The following is an 18,049-nucleotide window of genomic DNA, read 5'->3' as shown; positions in this document are numbered from 1 at the left end:
CGTGCCTAATGATCCTTCCACTTCTACCCCACTAACCAGGTCATCAACATTGGTTAGGACCAGATCTAAAATGGCTGTTCCTCTTGTTGCTTCTCCCACTTTCTGGACAATGAAGTTGTCTGCAAGGCCAGTGAGGAATCTGTTTGACCTTATGCTCTTGGCTGAGTTTGACATCCAACAAATATCCGGGTAATTGAAGTCCCCCATTACTACTATCTCCCTTCCTTTTGCATGCTTGGCCATCTGTTCCAGGAAGGCATCATCTATGTCCTCCGTTTGGCTTGGGGATCTATAGTAAACTCCCACAATGAGGTCTCTGTTATTCTTCTCTCCCTTAATTTTGACCCAAATGCTCTCACTTTGGCTTTGAGGATCTAAATCTTGGATCTCTTCACAGGTATACACATCCCTGACATATAACGCCACTCCTCCTCCTTTCTTGTCTGGTCTGTTTCTCTGAAATAGATTGTATCCCCCCATTATTACATTCCAATCGTGGGACTTATCCCACCAGGTTTCAGTGATGCCTATTATGTCATATTTAGTTTGCTGTACCAAGAGCTCAAGCTCATCTTGTTTATTTCCCATGCTTTGCGCATTAGTGTACAGACAATGAAGTCCATTAATCATTCCCCCGTGTCTCTTATTTAAGGATTTTTTCCTCCCATCACTAGGTCTGCGTGCTGTTTGCTCCATTTGGTCTATGACATTTGGATGATCATCTTCATCAATTGATAGACTCCTACCTTCAGGAGCACTGTCTCCCTCCCCCACATTAGTCAGTTTAAAGCCCTCCTGATGAGGTTTCTGAGATTTTTGGCAAAAACATTTCTCCCAACCGTTGTGAGGTGCAGCCCATCGCTTGCCAGAAGTCCATCTTCAAGAAACTGCAGTCCGTGATCTAAGAATCCAAACTGTTCCTGTTTACACCATTTGCGAAGCCAGCTGTTCACTTCCACTATTTTCCCCTCTCTCCCTGGGCCACGTCGTTCAACTGGGAGGACAGATGAGATGACAATTTGTGCATTTAGTTGCTTCAATTTCCTGCCGAGAGCCTCGTAGCCTCTTTTGATCTTCTGGAGGCTATTGCTTGCAGTGTCATTGGTTCCCACATGAACCAAGAGGAAGGGGTATTTGTCAGTCTTTTCTTCTTATCTCGTTTCCTGTAATCCCTAAAAGAAAAGCCTCTGGTTTCTTTACAAAACGTATATTTTAACATCTTTTTCAATTCATTATATATACTCTCCCAGAAACTTTTCACTTTCTTACAATCCCAACACATATGATAAAACGTTCCTTCTTTTTCTTTACATTTCCAACACTTATTACACGTCTTAAACATTTTTGCCAATTTTACTGGTGTTATATACCATCTATAAAACATTTTAATCACATTTTCCTTTAACGCCGTGCATGCAGTAAATTTTAAGTTTTCTTTCCATAGTTTTTCCCAATCATCAAATTGTATATTATAACCGAAATCTCTGGCCCATTGTATCATTACCGATTTCACTTTTTCATCTTTCGTATGCCATTCCAAAAATATCTTATACATTTTTGACAGAATTTTACAATCATTGTTTATTATGTCGATTTGAAACTTAGAATCTTTTTCTGCATAACCACTTTCTTTAAAATCTTTTTTAAACATTTCATTCAACCTGAAAATAATGCAACCAATCATAATCATATTCTTTAACTTGTTCATATGGTTTTAATTTCCATTTTCCTCCTTCTTTAATTATCAGTTCACCATATGTAATCCATTTACCTCTCATATTAATTTTCTTTACACTCATAACTTCTAACGGAGATAACCAGTGTGGAACTCTTGGTTCTAATAGGTTTTTATACCTATCCCATATTTCTATTAACGCACTCCGGAAGATGTGGTTCCCAAAGCCTTTGTGAATTTTCTTCTTCCCACACCATAAGTACGCGTGCCATCCAAATCTGTTATCAAAGCCTTCTAAGTCCAGTAACTCTTTATTTTCTAATTTTATCCATTCTTTCAACCAGCAAAGACATGCTGCTTCATAATATAACTTCAGGTCTGGCAGGGCAAAGCCTCCTCTTTCCTTCGCATCTGTTAGTAGCTTAAATTTAATTCTCGGCTTTTTGCCCTGCCAGATATACCTTGAGATCACTCTTTGCCACTCTTTAAAAATCGTTACCCCCTTTATTATGGGGATAGTCTGAAACAAAAATAACATCTTTGGAAGGACGCTCATCTTTATCGCAGAAATTCTGCCCCCAAAAGATAGTTTCATTCTACCCCACACCTCCAGATCTTTCCTTATTCCGTTCCAAACCGGTATGTAATTGTTCTGATACAAATCAATGTTTTTAGGAGTTAACCAAATTCCTAAATAGAATCATAGAATCATAGAGTTGGAAGAGACCACAAGGGCCATCGAGTCCAACCCATCGAGTCCAATATTTTACCTTTTTCACACCTCTATCTCTGTTTGTTGTTGCATTATTTCTTTTTTTTTTTAAAAAAAATATTTATTACTTTTCCAACAATTTAAACACTACAAAAACAATACAATACAATACAAAAACACTACCTAACATTGACACATTAAACACATTGAACTAACAAAACAAAACAAAAACAGTAAAATAAATCAAACAATTTCATTATCCCATCTTTCATTCACTTTTTTCCACGACGTCCTCACACCTCCCTTTTTGTATTCCACTTCTGTTAATTGCAATTCCTTTCCATCTTCCTCGGTTTTCTATCCTATAATTATCTTAACACATTCTAACCTTATTTTTTCCTTTAATACTCTATTAATCTATTTATACTTAATTCCTTATATCATTTCTACTAAAGCCATATAACTTCATTCCAACATTTTTCTAACATTCATTAATTTTACAGTATTTCTGTAAATAGTCTTTAAACTTTTTCCAATCTTCTTCCACCAACTCTTCTCCCTGGTCTCGGATTCTGCCAGTCATTTCCGCCAATTCCATATACCGTATTTTTCGCTCTATAACACGCACCTGACCATAACACGCACATCGTTTTTAGAGGAGGAAAACAAGGGAAAAAATATTCTGAATGAAACAGTGGACGTATCATTTTTGTGCTTCATGCTGTGGCCACAGACATGTGATCTGATGGTGAATTTGGGGTGACCCAATGCAAAAATCCTGAGAATCCCTGTGGATCCATGCTTTGTAACCACGTTTTTGCACCATTGCAGCCCCAGGCAACAGTGGGTGCGTGATTTTTTTTTGGGGGGGGCAGGCTGTAGCCATGGACATGCTATGTGATCTGATGGTGAATTTTGGCTGACCCAATGCAAAGTTCCTGAGGATCCATGTGTACCCATACTTTTTAACCACGTTTTTGCACCATTGCAGCCCCAGGCAACAGTGGGTGCGTGATTTTTTTGGGGGGGGGGACAGGCTGTAGCCATGGACATGCTATGTGCTCTGATGGTGAATTTTGGCTGACCCAATGCAAAGATTCTGAGGATCCATGTGGATCCATGCTTTGTAACCACATTTTAAGTGGGGAGGGAAGGAAAAACACAGAAGGCTAAGAATGCAGGAGAGGGCTATAACGTGAGGAAAGGAAGGCAAAGTTTCCCCCCACCCACCCACACAAGCCAGCCACTGTTTAAGGATTTCATCCTTTTAAATGGAAGAAAGCATATTTGAATGCTGTGTGTCTCCAAAAACAAAAAGCAGGAAGTCAAATCAGAATTTTAAGCCGAACCTGTAATCTCTCTTCCCTTCACAAACATTGTTCCCTCCGGAGCAGGGACAGGATAGAGCGACGCTCTGCTTTCCTCTCTACTTGCCTGGAGGGGAGGGGCTTCCCCTGCTCTTTGTTCCGTTTGAGCAAACACAGCAACGAAACAGAGAGGGCGGGCAGTATGACCCTGAGGCAGAATGCAGGAAAGCAGCAACTTCCTGTCTCACGGAGCTCCCTTCTCCCTGAAGCGCGGTTTGATTTTTGCCTTATTTTTCGGCTCCAGAGACCACACATTCGCTGCATAACACGCACAGACATTTCCCCTTCCTTTTTAGGAGAAAAAATCTGCGTGTTATAGAGCGAAAAATACGGTAATCCATCAACTTCATCTGCCATTCTTCCCAGGTGGGTAAATCTTGTGTCTTCCAATACTTCGCGATTGTTGTTGCATTATTTCTATCATACTTTGCTCCATATTTTTTGCAATTATTTTAGTTTTCTTATTTAATTTGAACCCTGCCACTTTCCCAAATTGTTCAATCTCCTCTAATAGTTCTTTTACACTTTCTATTGGTTCTTCAATCGTTATTACCAGATCGTTATTACCAATCGTTATTACCAGTTAAAGCAAAGGCTTTAACTTTATATTCATTCTGGCCAACTGTTATCCCTTTTATTAATTTGTTTTGTCTAACTGCATTAAGAAAGACCTCCAGGACCATTATAAACAGCAATGGCAAAAGCAGACATCCTTGCCTAGTTCCTTTAGATATTTTAATATCTTCCGTAGTCACATTATTTACAATGAATTTAGCTCTCTGTTCTGTATATATTGCCTTTATCCCATTGAAAAACTCTTTTCCCACCTCCACATACTCCAGATTTTTCAACATAAAGTCCCATGCTATGTTGTCAAAGGCCTTTTCTGCATCCACAAACATAAGTATAGCTTGTTTCTCATTCCTGGCAGTCAGATATTCCAAAATATTAATTATGTTCCTTACATTATCCTTCATCTGTCTACCTGGAAGGAAACCTGCTTGATCCTTATGAATAGTTTCTAATAATATCTTTTTCATTCTTCTTGCTAAGATCCCTGCAAAAATTTTGTAGTCTGTATTCAGCAATGAAATAGGCCTATAGTTTTTAACTTGGGTTAAATCCGAGTCCTGTTTTGGGATAAGTGTAATGAATGCTTCTTTCCACGTTTCCAGGATGTCTCTTTCCTTTAAAATATTATTCATAACTTCTTTTAAAGGTATCATCAGAACATCTTTTAACTCTTTATAATAACCTGATGTAAATCCATCTGGCCCTGGGGCCTTTCCCCTCTATTAGGGCATTCAGTTGGTCTTTTTTATCTGCCGGGATCCTTTGCACCTTTTCCCCTTTTAAAAATCTCTCAATTTTCCTCATATTATTCCTTTCTTTATTTTTATATGATTGTCTGTAAAAGTCCAAGAATCCTTTTCTAATTTCTTTCGGATTATCTATCTCTTCGCCATTCACAATGATTCTGTTAATTGTGTTCTGCTCCTTTCTTTTTTTATTTGCCACGCAAGCCATTTGCCTGATTTGTTAGCGAATTCAAAGTTTCTCTGTCTTAACTTTTTAATATTCCATTCCACTTCTTTGTTTATTATCATTGCAAATTGTGATTGCAAGGTCTTAATTTCTTGTTTTATTTTGGAGTTATTCGGTTTTCTAATAAATTTTTGTTCATTGTCCATTATCTGCTTTAAAATTTCCTTCCCCCCCTTTTCTCTGTTTTTATTCTTCAATGAATTCTGCTGGATAAAAAAGCCTCGCATCACAGCCTTGCTTGCGTCCCATACTACGCTCATCTTTGTACCCTTGTTGCAATTCTCAACAAAGTATTCAGTTAGTTTCTTTTGTGCTTTTCCTACAATTTTCTGGTCATCCAAAAGATAACCCTTAATTTTCCATCTAAATGTTCTTTCTCCAAAGCCTTTTAGTTCCAATTTTATTGGATTATGATCTGAGATTACTTTAGATTGTATTTCAACTTGTAGTATTCTTGGAGTCAGTTCATTCGAAACCCATATTTGATCTATTCTTGACATTGACTGGTTCGATTCAGAAAACTATGTAAATTGTTTCTCCACTTGTGTTCCTTTGGTGGTGAGAGAGGTTGGGGTTGGCCTAGGGTGTAGTTGTTTGTTTGTGATTGGCTGTGGTGATCTTTGTTTTCGTGTGAGAGTGGGGTGGGTGGGTGTTTTGGATCAGGTTAGCCATATTGATTTGCATGCTGTTGGTGGATTATTGTCATTGTCTTGTTGGGCTGTGTATGTGATAAAGGGGAGCCATACCGGGGTGAAGGCGTCTTCTTCTGTTTGTCCCTGTGTCAGTTTCAGTTTATTGGTTAATTTTTCTAGTAGGGCTGTTTCCCATACTATTTGGTACCATTGGTCCAGGCTTACTTCTGTCAAGTCTCTCCAGTGTCTGGTTATGGTGTTTCTGGCTGCTGAAAGTAGGTGGGTGTCAGGGGTTCAGGGACAGAGGCACAGGTGAGGGGGGAGACGGAGAGCGATGGGGAAGAATCCCAGGACAGTGAGGAAGAGGATGACAATGACTTGAGGTCTTCCATGAGTCTCTCAAGTGAATCGGAGGATTCCCAGAAGGGGGCGCCCCTGGTCAGGCCAAGGGGGGTCACAGGGGGGACTTGCCAGGAGCAGGGAAGCAGCAGGGAAACCCCGAGTGGGAGTGGGAGAGCGGGGCCGGCTTCCCAGCAGGAACGGAGTGAAGAGGGTGGAGTTCCCAGTGTGACACACGGAGCAGAGCAGGAAGGAGACAGGGGAAGGAGATCGGGGCAGGACGTCCTGCCGGAAGGGGCGGAGAGTAGTACAGGGAGTAGTGTGAGTGTCAAGAGGAAGGTCAGGGGTAGCGAACGCGCGCCAAGTTCAAATGTGGAGGCGCGCGGAAATGCAGAGAGCCCGGAGGAGGAGCCTGGTCCCAAAGCACGAAGGAGGGAGGAGCAGGCATCTGAGGAATCCGCTTCAGGGGAAAGCAGGAGGGAAGGAACCCAGGGGGGCAGAAAGACCCTGTGGAAAAGGAAAGACAGGAAGAGGTGGACCAGCACAAGCCTCTTAAACTGGTGTAGGGGCAGGACCGATTCAGAGGGGACTTCAAATGTCTAAGGCTAAGAGACGCGGGGCTGCACGCCTCGGTTGTGGAACCAATAATGAACTGCAATAAACATCCTTGTATATAAGAAGATCTTGGCGTTGGTCTTTTGTGAGCTGAGACCTGAGGCAGCCCCTGACAGTAAGTCCCCTCCCTAAAGTACGCAAAAATTTTTTTTGCAAAGCTCACGAAGTTTGGCAGCCATGAGTATGGAGGAGCAGATAGCTGATCTACGCAACACAGTCTCCCAGCTTACCACTGCGGTAGTGGTCTCCCAGAAGAAGGGGGAAGAGGCGGAGAAGCGGTGCCAAGATCTGCAAGCCAGGTGGGATCATGCATGCCAAGTGGGGTTCCCGGGAACCAAATCTGCTGGAGTAGCCCTGGGCAGAAGGGGTGGCAGCTTGGTAGCCCACTTCGATGGGAACCTGAAGCAATACCCCAGTTTTCGATCAGACGTAGAATATGTGTTGCATTTGCTTCGCGACGACTTTAAAGATGAGGAGGAGAAAGTGGGTTTCATTGTGTCCCACTTGCATGGGGAAGCGAGGGCTTGGCTGCGCAATCTGTGGCGCGAGGATTGCCCTGCTAGAAGGGACTCCGATGAATTTATCAAATGCATGGACGCTTGTTTCCAATCTACCATGGATGTGGATGTAGCACGCCAAGAGATGCATGGTTTAAGGCAAGGCAAGGCTACAGTACGTCAGTACCATGCTCGCTTTTTCGCCTTGCTGAATGTGCTGAGATGGGAGAAAGACTCTCTGGAAGTCAGAGACTTGTTTTGGGAGGGGCTCTCTGGCCCTGTGAAAGACGAACTGGCAAGGGGGGACAGACCTAAAACCCTGGCAGAAGTGGTGCAGCGGGCGCTCGCCATTGGAGTACGCCACGAAGAACGCCCTTGGTGCAATGAGGGGGGTAGCCAGCTTCACGCACCGTCTAGAGTGCCTCCTTTCCTTCCCAGAGATCCAGGACGTACGCGTCCCTCACCTCAGCTGCTGGCAGGGGAGGAACCAATGGAACTGGGAAGTGCAAAGGCTCTGTCAGCTGCCGGAGCCCCAGCATCCGGAACAGTCAAGAAGAAGCCTCCTAGAGGGAACAGGAAGTGTTACATCTGTGACAGTGGGATGCACATGGCCAAAGAGTGTCCCCAGAGGCTCCACAAGCACACTGCAGCCTTAGCAACAGTAACTGCAGCAGCACAACAAGAAGAGCAGTTTCAGGGAAACGGCAATGCCTGGCTGGAAGCAGAGATGCTGGGGCACAGCCAGGCGAGTCAGTAGGGCAGTCCCCAGCGCTTTTGCAGCCCACAGACCCCCTGCCACCCAAGCCAGTGGTGCAGCTCACTGCAACTCTCCAGCTACCTAATGGACGCACCCTGGAAGTCCCCATTACCATTGACAGTGGGAGCAACGCAGACTTCGTGGGGGTGCAATTCGTCAAGCAGCATCGCATAGAGCTCCTACCAGCCACGCTGCCTTTGAACGTCGTCACGGTGGATGGCAGGAAGTTGCTGGGTGGGCAGGTGGTACAACAGACGCCACCCATGGTGATGCAGATTGGCAATCACCGAGAAGTCATCAGTTTCAACGTCACCCGCCTGTCAGACACGCCTATAGTGTTAGGCATGAGTTGGCTGGATAGGCACAGCCCAACCATGGCGTGGTACCAGCGGCAGCTCACCTTCGGCTCGTCCTACTGCGCGCAGCATTGCATCCAGACCGGTCAAGAGGAGGAGGGCCAAGAGGAAGGGCAGCAGCTGAGGCTCAGCATGGCGCAAGCAGTACCCCTCAAGTACAAGGGGTTTTTGGAGGTCTTCTGCGAGAAGGAGGCTGACCAGTTGCCACCCCACCGGCCCTACGACTGCGCAATTGACCTCTTGCCAGGGACAATGCTACCGACTGCGAAGCTGTATTCCATGTCCGAGGATGAGATGCAGGAGCTCAGGGAGTTCATAGATCACAACCTGCAGCGGGGATTCATCCGAGAATCAAAGGCAGTAGGGGGCAGTCCTGTGTTTTTCGTGAAGAAGAAGGACACGCCCCAAAAAAGGCTGATCGTAGACTATCGCTTCATAAACTCGAAGACAAAGCCTGCAGCCTTTCCCATGCCCAAGATTGACGACCTGCTCGGGACGGTGAGGAAAGGGAAGATCTTCACCAAGTTGGATCTCCGTGGCGCATACAATCTCATACGCGTGCGAGAGGGTGATGAGTGGAAGACGGCCATGTTCACGCCGTTGGGCACCTACGAATACAGAGTTATGCCGTTTGGTCTCCAAAATGGCTCCCACTTTTTCCAAGCTTTTATGCACCACGTGCTAGCGGGACTCCTCTACAAGAAGTGCGTATGTTTCCTCGACGACATTCTGATCTTCTCGGAATCGCCGGAGGCGCACGAGAGTGACGTTAAGGAGGTCCTGCAGAGGCTACGGGAGCACAGGCTCTACGCCAAGCTGGAGAAGTGCCAATTCGACGTGACGGAGGTGGATTTTCTGGGCTATAGGCTGTCCGACAGGGGACTAGCCATGGACAGCACCAAGGTCCACGCGGTGTTGGACTGGAAGAGCCCGCGAACTCAGAAGGAGGTCCAGAGGTTCGTCGGCTTCGCCAACTTTTACTGCAAGTTCATCAGGGGTTTCACCAGGGAGACGGCAGCTATCACGGACACTCTCAGCTCCAAGAAGAAGTTGTTCACCTGGACGGACCAGGCGGAGCAGTCCTTCAGGAGACTTAAGAGTCTCTTCGCGTCCGAAGAACAGCTGTTACACGTGAATCCCGGCAGGCCCATGCGGGTGGAAACTGATGCATCTGACAGAGCGGTGGGGGCCGTCCTCTTACAGGAAGACCCGCAGGGGAACTGGAGGCCCTGCGCTTTCTACTCCCGGAAGCTCAGCAAGTCGGAACAGAACTACACCATCTGGGACAGGGAGTTGCTGGCCATCCACGCAGCTTTCAAGGCATGGAGGCACTTCCTCATCGGAGCCAAGCACACCGTGCAGGTCCGCACGGACCACAAGAACCCAGAGTACTGGCGCACGGCGAAGCTACAGAGCCAGAGGCACATACGCTGGGCGGAGTTCTTTGCGGATTTTGATTTCAGGATAGAGTACATCCCAGGCGACAACAATGTCATAGCAGATGCGCTCTCCAGGAAACCGCAGTATCTCGAGGAGGCGGCACCGGTGGCAGCCAGGCACATTTTTGCACCGCAGGCGTGGGCGTGCGCTTCAGCCGCCGTGGACCTGGAGGCGGTGCGTCGCGCGTTGCAGGCGGATCCGTTCGCACAGTCCAAGATGGAAGAGGTGCGGAGAGGCACAGCGAAGGACGACGAGTTCCAAATACGCGACGGCCTGCTGACCCGTAAAGGCGCTCTCTATGTTCCGGGAGACGATCTCCGCGCGAAGGTTCTGCAGCAGTTGCACGACGCACCCAGCGCTGGCCACTTCGGCAAGGAAAAGACAACGGAATTAGTGGCCAGAGACTTTTGGTGGCCCCAGATGCGAGGGGAGGTCGCGGATTACATCGCCAGGTGTGACACGTGCCAAAGGTCCAAGCCAGTGCACCAGAAGCCAGCGGGACTGCTGGAACCGTTGGAGACGCCACTGCAACCGTGGGAGAGGGTGGCGCTGGACTTTGTCACTGATCTGCCCAGTTCGCGAGGCAAGACGGCGGTACTTGTGGTTGTAGACCTGTTCACCAAGATGGCGCATTTTATTCCTTGCGCGAAGGTGGCGACAGCGGAGCAGACAGCCAAACTATTCATCGACCACGTGTTCAAGGTGCATGGGTTGCCACGGTCCATTCTGTCCGACAGGGGGCGCCAGTTTGTTTCCAGTTTCTGGCAGAAGCTCCTAGGGATCCTGCACGTCAAAATCAACCTGTCGTCGGCGAGACATCCGCAGACCAACGGCCAAGCAGAGAGGGTCAACGCGATCATGCAGCAGTACCTGAGATGTTACGCCAATCAGCGACCCGCGGCTTGGGTGGATTACCTGCCGATGGCTGAGTTTGCCTACAACAACACGAAGCACGCGTCTACGGGGGTGACGCCGTTCTTCGCTAACAATGGAAGGCATCCCAGAACCTTCCCGGGGCTCGTAACAATGGGGGAGGGGGCACCACAGGAGGCCGACCATTTCGCAGCAGAATTGCAAGAGGTGCACGACGAGCTACGGAGACATTTGGAGCTAGCTAAACAAGCCTATAAGGTGCAGGCGGACAAACACAGGAGGGAGGGGGAAGACATCCAGGTGGGAGACTGGGTATGGTTAGCGGCCCAAGCAGTGCCGGCCAAGTCGTTAGCTAAAAAGAAGCTAGGACACAGGCAACTAGGGCCGTACCAAGTTGAGGCCAGGATCAATCCCGTAGCGTTTCGACTGGCCCTCCCCGAAGGTTCCAGAATGCACCCGGTCTTTCATAGGTCGTTGCTCACCCCCTACAGGGCCCCACACAGATTTCAGGAGTCAGGGACGGCACCAGAACCAAACGGAGAGTCGCCCAAGAGGGGGAGGTCACCTAGGGCCGAACCAATCAACGAGGTCACAGAGATTCTGGACTCGAGATGGGGGGAAGAGGGAGTAGAATATTTTCTCGCCAGAGAGGGCGCTCCGGCCAGCGCCAACAGTTGGGTGCCGGACTACGCTTTGGACGAATCCCTCCTCAAGGACGAGTTCCATGCCCTTTTCCCACACAGGCCCATGCCAGCACAGTTTTTCGACGATTGGCTTTTCACGCCCACACTTTCCGCCAGCACCTTCCGAGGGTTCTCCTCCGCAGAGGAGACGACGCCAGAGTCGAGCCCTCCAAGGGGATCGTGTTCGGGGGTGGACACTGACCCTTCTTACTGGTGGGACGACCTACCAGAAGAGGACTGGCGCACGAGGTGGCGGATGGGGCCTTGGCAAGCAGACCCCACCCAGGCAACAGGGGGAGAGGAGGACGTGAACATGTTGGGAGAGGACCATGGGTTCGAGCACACATACAATGAAATGGAAGCAGAGGAGATCGACGTCGACGACCTGTGTCCGGCAATGTGTCTCCGCAATGACGGAGCCCCCAGAACCTGCGCCCGAGCAGCGGGAGGGGGGAAGGGGGGACTTCGAGGGGGGGATGGATGCCAGGGGTTCAGGGACAGAGGCGCAGGTGAGGGGGGAGATGGAGAGCGATGGGGAAGAATCCCAGGACAGTGAGGAAGAGGATGACAATGACTTGAGGTCTTCCATGAGTCTCTCAAGTGAATCGGAGGATTCCCAGAAGGGGGCGCCCCTGGTCAGGCCAAGGGGGGTCACAGGGGGGACTTGCCAGGAGCAGGGAAGCAGCAGGGAAACCCCGAGTGGGAGTGGGAGATCAGGGCCGGCTTCCCAGCAGGAACGGAGTGAAGAGGGTGGAGTTCCCAGTGTGACACACGGAGCAGAGCAGGAAGGAGACAGGGGAAGGAGATCGGGGCAGGACATCCTGCCAGAAGGGGCGGAGAGTAGTACAGGGAGTAGTGTGAGTGTCAAGAGGAAGGTCAGGGGTAGCGAACGCGCGCCAAGTTCAAATGTGGAGGCGCGCGGAAATGCAGAGAGCCCGGAGGAGGAGCCTGGTCCCAAAGCACGAAGGAGGGGGGAGCAGGCATCTGAGGAATCCGCTTCAGGGGAAAGCAGGAGGGAAGGAACCCAGGGGGGCAGAAAGACCCTGCGGAAAAGGAAAGACAGGAAGAGGTGGACCAGCACAAGCCTCTTAAACTGGTGTAGGGGCGGGACCGATTCAGAGGGGACTTCAAACGTCTAAGGCTAAGAGACGCGGGGCTGCGCGCCTCGGTTGTGGAACCAATAATGAACTGCAATAAACATCCTTGTATATAAGAAGATCTTGGCGTTGGTCTTTTGTGAGTTGAGACCTGAGGCAGCCCCTGACAGTGGGTTATGAGTTCTTTGTCGTGTAAGTGGGCATTGTTGTCTTGGAAGATGTTTAGTAGGGCCAGTTCTGGGGTGATGTCTAATACTTGCTTACTTATTTTACATATTTCTCGTATGGCTGTTGTCCAGAATAGTTGGATTTGGGGGCACTCCCACCACATGTGGAGGTATGTGCCTGTGGAGGTGCACCCTCTCCAGCATTTTGGTGAGGTTCCTGGGCATATTAGCGCTAGTTTTCTTGGTCTTAGGTACCACCTGTAGGTGAGTTTCAGAGTGAGTTCTTTTCGTTGATGTGGATTTAAAGGGGGGGTTTAGACCACATTCTGATCCATTGAGTGGGGTTAATCTCATAGCCTATGTCATTCTCCCATTGTTTTTTTATTCCGTCTAGGGGGTTTGTGGGATTTTGGAGTAGTATTTTGTATATTGCGGATACCATCCCTTTACCGTTTCCCTTTGTTGCTAGGAGGAGGTTTTCAAAGGTTATCAGGGGCCTAGTTGCTGCTGATTTTATTGTTGGATTGTTTAAGAGGGCATGTAATTGGGGATGTGTTAACCAGGGCATTTGGGTGTCTTCTAGTTTGTCTTGTATTTCTTGTGTTGACAAAGGTTTGTTATTTTTACAGAAGTCTATTAGGCGATATAAGCCTTTGGTTTGCCAGGTTTTTATCTGGAGGTTTTGTGCTGCATGGTGGAATAATGGGTGGTAGGGCAGGGGGATTAGTGGGGATGGGGTTGGTATTTTCAATTATGTCCCTCTCTAGGTGTACCCATTGTTTTGTCTCATCTTCTAGTATATATGGGATTATATGGAGTATTTGGCTGGCAATGTAATATGCTTCTATGTTGGGGATTCCCCATCCTCCTTCTGAGGTGGGGAGGTCAGGTATTTGGGGCTTATTTTTGTTTTTTTATGTGAGAAGATAAAAGAGTGTAGTTTTCTCTGCCCTCTGCGGAGTTGTGTTGGGGGAATCCAGATTGGGAGGGTTTGGAATAGGTAGGTTAGTTTTGGGAGGGTATCATTTTGATCATAGCAAAGTTTTATTAATTGACCTCAGTGTTGCCCATATTGTGTTTCCTTTGCACTGAAATGAACAGGGTGGAATAATGTAATTAAAATACTGCCAAAGCAGACAGCGAGATGAAAAACAGGGTGTTTGATTTTTGGATGCCGAACTGCAGCAGGATGGAAACAGAGGCGCGAGCCACAGACACGGAAATTGAAGAAGAAGAAGAATTTGGATTTGATATCCCGCTTTATCACTACCCGAAGGAGTCTCAAAGTGGCTAACAATCTCCTTTCCCTTCCTCCCCCACAACAAACACTCTGTGAGGTGAGTGGGGCTGAGAGACTTCAGAGAAGTGTGACTGGCCCAAGGTCACCCAGCAGCTGCATGTGGAGGAGCGGGGAAGCGAACCCGGTTCCCCAGATTACGAGACTACCGCTCTTAACCACTACACCACACTGGCTCTTCTTACTTCCCACACAATGCCTTCTTACTTCCCAGAAAGAAGCTAATTCTAAGTCCGAAGAGAATGTTTAATTTAGAAGAAACCCGCTCCCCCTGCCTCCGTTTTGAGCCTTACGCTTTCCATTTCCATTCCACATTCCTCAAGGAAGGACCTTAGGAGCTTTCCTGCAGCCTGAGAGACGGCTCTGTCTTCCACTGTCAGGTTGTCAATCGCCTTCAACACGACTTCGTTGATCTGGCTGGGTGTGAGGTGCTCCCCAAAAGCCTGGCACAGAGAAGAAAGAAGAGGGAGTTTTCTTCTGCTCCACACTCTGACCACGTTTCAGTAGTCCAAGGGTGCCTTCACAAACCAAGTGAAAGACATCTCCACTCTGCCTTGAGAGGGTTGAACTAAGTGACCCCCGCGTCCCTTCCAACTCTACAATTCAGTGATTCTATTTATGTGTTTATTTAAGTAGCTGAAAGATTTTACAACAAACAAAACTAAAAGTCAGGTGACGCCTTGCTATTTTCGATCCACATCTTAAATTGGTTATGACATTGGAACATGAAGAGGTTCAATCTAAAATCAGACTAGAAAATTTAAAAAAAATTCTCGCAGGAACAGAGAGGGTGAATAATAGTGGCTATCCGTTATATAACCAATGCCAAACAGACTGGGTGGGAACCTGCCGGCTGTGTGCTTAGTTCTTAATATACAACAAAAACACCCACCACAAGGTTGGCATAGTTCACTGGCTTGGCCGTGCCTCGTGAAAGATGCACCGAATGAGTCAACTTTCCCTATTCTTTTTCCGCCCTGAGGAGCCCATGCATGGTTCTCTCTCCTCCCCGTTTTAGTCTCACGAGGCAGGTTAGACTGAGAGACTGTGACTGACTTGTGAGTTTCAGGGCTGAGTGGGGATCTGAACCCCAGGTCTCCCAGCACCTGGCAGAATGTCAAGAAGTAGAATTCTGCATGCAGTTCAGGCTACCGGGCACTTGTCTTTGAGCAATTGATTCTAATACAATGCATTTCTGAATGTTATTTACACTAATAGCTCGCGCATGTATTTTTTTACACACTGTTTGGCATTGCGAAATTCAAGGACATGTGAATTTCAAAGGCGGGTTGTGTTTCAGTTCTCCTATTGTTTCTGAAAGCCTTGATTTGATAGTTTGGCTTCCAGTGTGAACTGCTCTGAATCTCTCCCTCATCCCTAGAAGGTGTGGGCTGCCTGAGGGCAGGCTGAAGTTGGTGGGGCAGGGCCCCATTGGCCCGAATGAGCAAAATCTTTGCTAACTGGGAGTGGCTGTGGTCTTAGCAATAAAGAGTACAAAAAGCCACCCCTACCTTGGCCACTTTTGCGATGTTGTAGTGGAAGAGGGAGGGCCCAGGGATGAAGAAGTCTTCTCGGACCCATCTGACCATGTTGCCTTTCTTATTTTTATTCCCCCTCTTTGCCAGTTCTTTACCTAAGCAGGGTCGGGTTTTGGAATATGCATGCAAAAGAAACCAGCATTAGTGCTCCCTGCTCAAAACCTCCAGTTTTCCCACTGGGACCAACAAAAACAATTATTGATTTCACCTCAAAAATTATAATTCAGAACTGGGGAAAAGGTTCAGAAGGGGGCAACCAAAAGGACTGGGGTGCTTGTGGAGCTGGTTGCAGCATTTGGGGGGGGGGTTCCGTTTAGAAAAACGGCGAGGAAGAGGAGACACAATGTATGGCATGGAGAAAGTGGAGAGAGAAAGCTTTCTCTCTCACCGTCAGAACATGAGAACAACTGGACCTCCAATGAAACTGAAGTTTCAGGATGGTCCTTCTTCTTGCAGTGCACAGCTAAACTCTGGAACTCCCTGCCACAGGAGGCACTGATGGCCACGGACCAAGATGGCTTTCAAAGAAGATGAGGCAAATTCATGGAAGAGAAGGCTACCCATGGCTATTAGCCAGGATGGCTATGCTCTGCCTCCATGGTCAGAGGCAGCAAAGTACAGGAGTAGAAAGAGCTTGAATTCTGCTTGCTGGATTCCCACAGGCATCTGGTCAACCCCTGTGGGAACAGGATGCTGGACTGGGCTGGGCCAGAAGGCTTTTCTGATGTTCTTCAGCAGTGAATCCCTCCCCCAAGACTGCCCTCTCGTCTCTGGCCAACAGGGTGTTGGCGTTAGGCCAGTGCTGGCACGAATTCTGGCCCTCCTGAACTCCCTGATCAACCCCAGCAGCAGCCAGCATGGGCAACACTCAGGGATGATGGGAGTTGGAGCAGCCTCTGGAGGGCTACAGACCTCCCACCCTGCGGCTTACAAGAAACAAGCCATTTCCCAGCATCGCCCTCACCCATTTTGGCTATCATGATGTAATGGAGATGGTACAAGGCCTCCGCTGACTGCAGGCCAATCTCCTTCACGTTGTCTGTGAGGTGAAGGGACAAGAGCGCCACCAGCCGCCCAAGAAGGGGGAAATCCTGGGATACCTAGGAGGTGGAGAGAGAGAGATGCACAGTCAGCCCTCGTCCCACAGAGCCCAGCAAGAGAAAACCATCTGGCATGCTTTCAGTCGGCAAAGGTGGCAGAGGGGCGCAGGGCAAGAGAGCTGTGCTTAGGTGGCCCACCCTAGGCTTGCCCCAGGGCTTTTTCCCCAGCCAGAACTCACTGGAACTCAGTTCTGGCTGTTGAAGGGTTGAATGTTGAATGGCTGTGTCAGCATTTGGGTGTAGTATATAAGGAGCAGCACCTAGCTCTCCCATTACCCTGGGGGATGGGTTGGTGGTTGGGTCTGGTTTGTTGTTGATCTGTCCTGGAGTGTCAACACAAGGGGGCTTGTGAAGAAGGCGCAGCAGAGACGGTACTTTTTGAGAATTCTAAGGAAAAACCATCTTCCGCAGAAACTGCTGCTTGCCTTCTATCACTGTGCCATTGAGAGCGTGCTCACTTATGGCTTATGTGTGTGGTACGGAAGCTGTACTACCCAGGACAGGTTGGGGTTGTGCAGAGTTGTTAAGGCAGCAGAGAGCATTGTTGGCTGCCCACTCTCCACCTTAGAGCAGATTTATGCCACAAGGTGCCATAGGAAGGCACTGGACATAGTAAAAGATCCATCGCATCCTGGTCACTGTCTCTTCAAGCTCCTGCCGTCGGGATGGAGATACAGGACGATGAAGACAAGAACGAGCCGTCTTAAGAACAGCTTCTTCTCCAGAGCGATCTCGGCCCTGAATGGGAAGCCTGGACTTTGAAAGTCATCTAATCTTCCTTGCTGTATTATACTGTATTGTTTTAATTAGTGTTTTTATAGTTGTTTTGATTTTGTGTGGAGTGCCCTACCTGGGTGGATGGAGCAGCCAAGTAATTTCGTTGTCCCCGAGAGGGGGCAATGACAATAAAGATGTTGTTGTTGTTGTTGTTGTTGTTGTTGTTGTTGTTGTTGTTGTGTGATGATGATGATGTATTTAGTGTATAAGGAGTTTTTGTTTTTGTTATTAAAACCTTGTTTAAGTTATTTTTGAGTCCCTTTTTAATGCATGGTCTCCCCAGCAAGCTCTCTGCAGTGCTACTATACTGCAAATAGCTAACATCTTTGGTTATGGGCCCAGCTGCTGAGTGGATGACTGCATATTTTTGGACTCTGAGAAAGGTTTGAAAACTCCTTCTCCTGTTAGTGTAGTTTCTGTGGGTCTGGAAGAGTTCCAGAATGGTTGACCAGGTTCCAGAAGCCGAGAAGGCTCTGGTGTTCCCACAGCTAACAGATGAGAACTATAGTTTATGGTCTTTTCGGGTGGAGGCGCTTTTGACCTCTAGAGAAGTATGGACCTATGGACTTCCGGGTTAGCGCA

The 18,049-nt window shown here is 48.0% G+C and overlaps 1 protein-coding gene across 1 annotated transcript in view; it reads right to left on the bottom strand.

Moving 5' to 3' along the window:
* The window catches only part of LOC309535444 (maestro heat-like repeat family member 5), a 68,100-nt gene that overhangs the window by 24,661 nt on the left and 25,390 nt on the right, over nucleotides 1–18,049 (bottom strand). Inside the window, exons 11-13 of the mRNA XM_082228514.1 lie at nucleotides 16,555–16,690; nucleotides 15,564–15,619; nucleotides 14,346–14,495 (exon numbers count right to left, since the gene is read on the bottom strand). Of these exons, the coding sequence (XP_082084640.1) occupies nucleotides 14,346–14,495; nucleotides 15,564–15,619; nucleotides 16,555–16,690 (342 nt within the window). The remainder of the gene's footprint in view (nucleotides 1–14,345; nucleotides 14,496–15,563; nucleotides 15,620–16,554; nucleotides 16,691–18,049) is intronic.

Source organism: Podarcis vaucheri (genome assembly GCF_965113315.1).
Source record: "Podarcis vaucheri genome assembly, chromosome: 6".
NCBI classification, from domain to species: domain Eukaryota; kingdom Metazoa; phylum Chordata; class Lepidosauria; order Squamata; family Lacertidae; genus Podarcis; species Podarcis vaucheri.
This window is presented reverse-complemented; position numbering and strand designations above follow the sequence as displayed.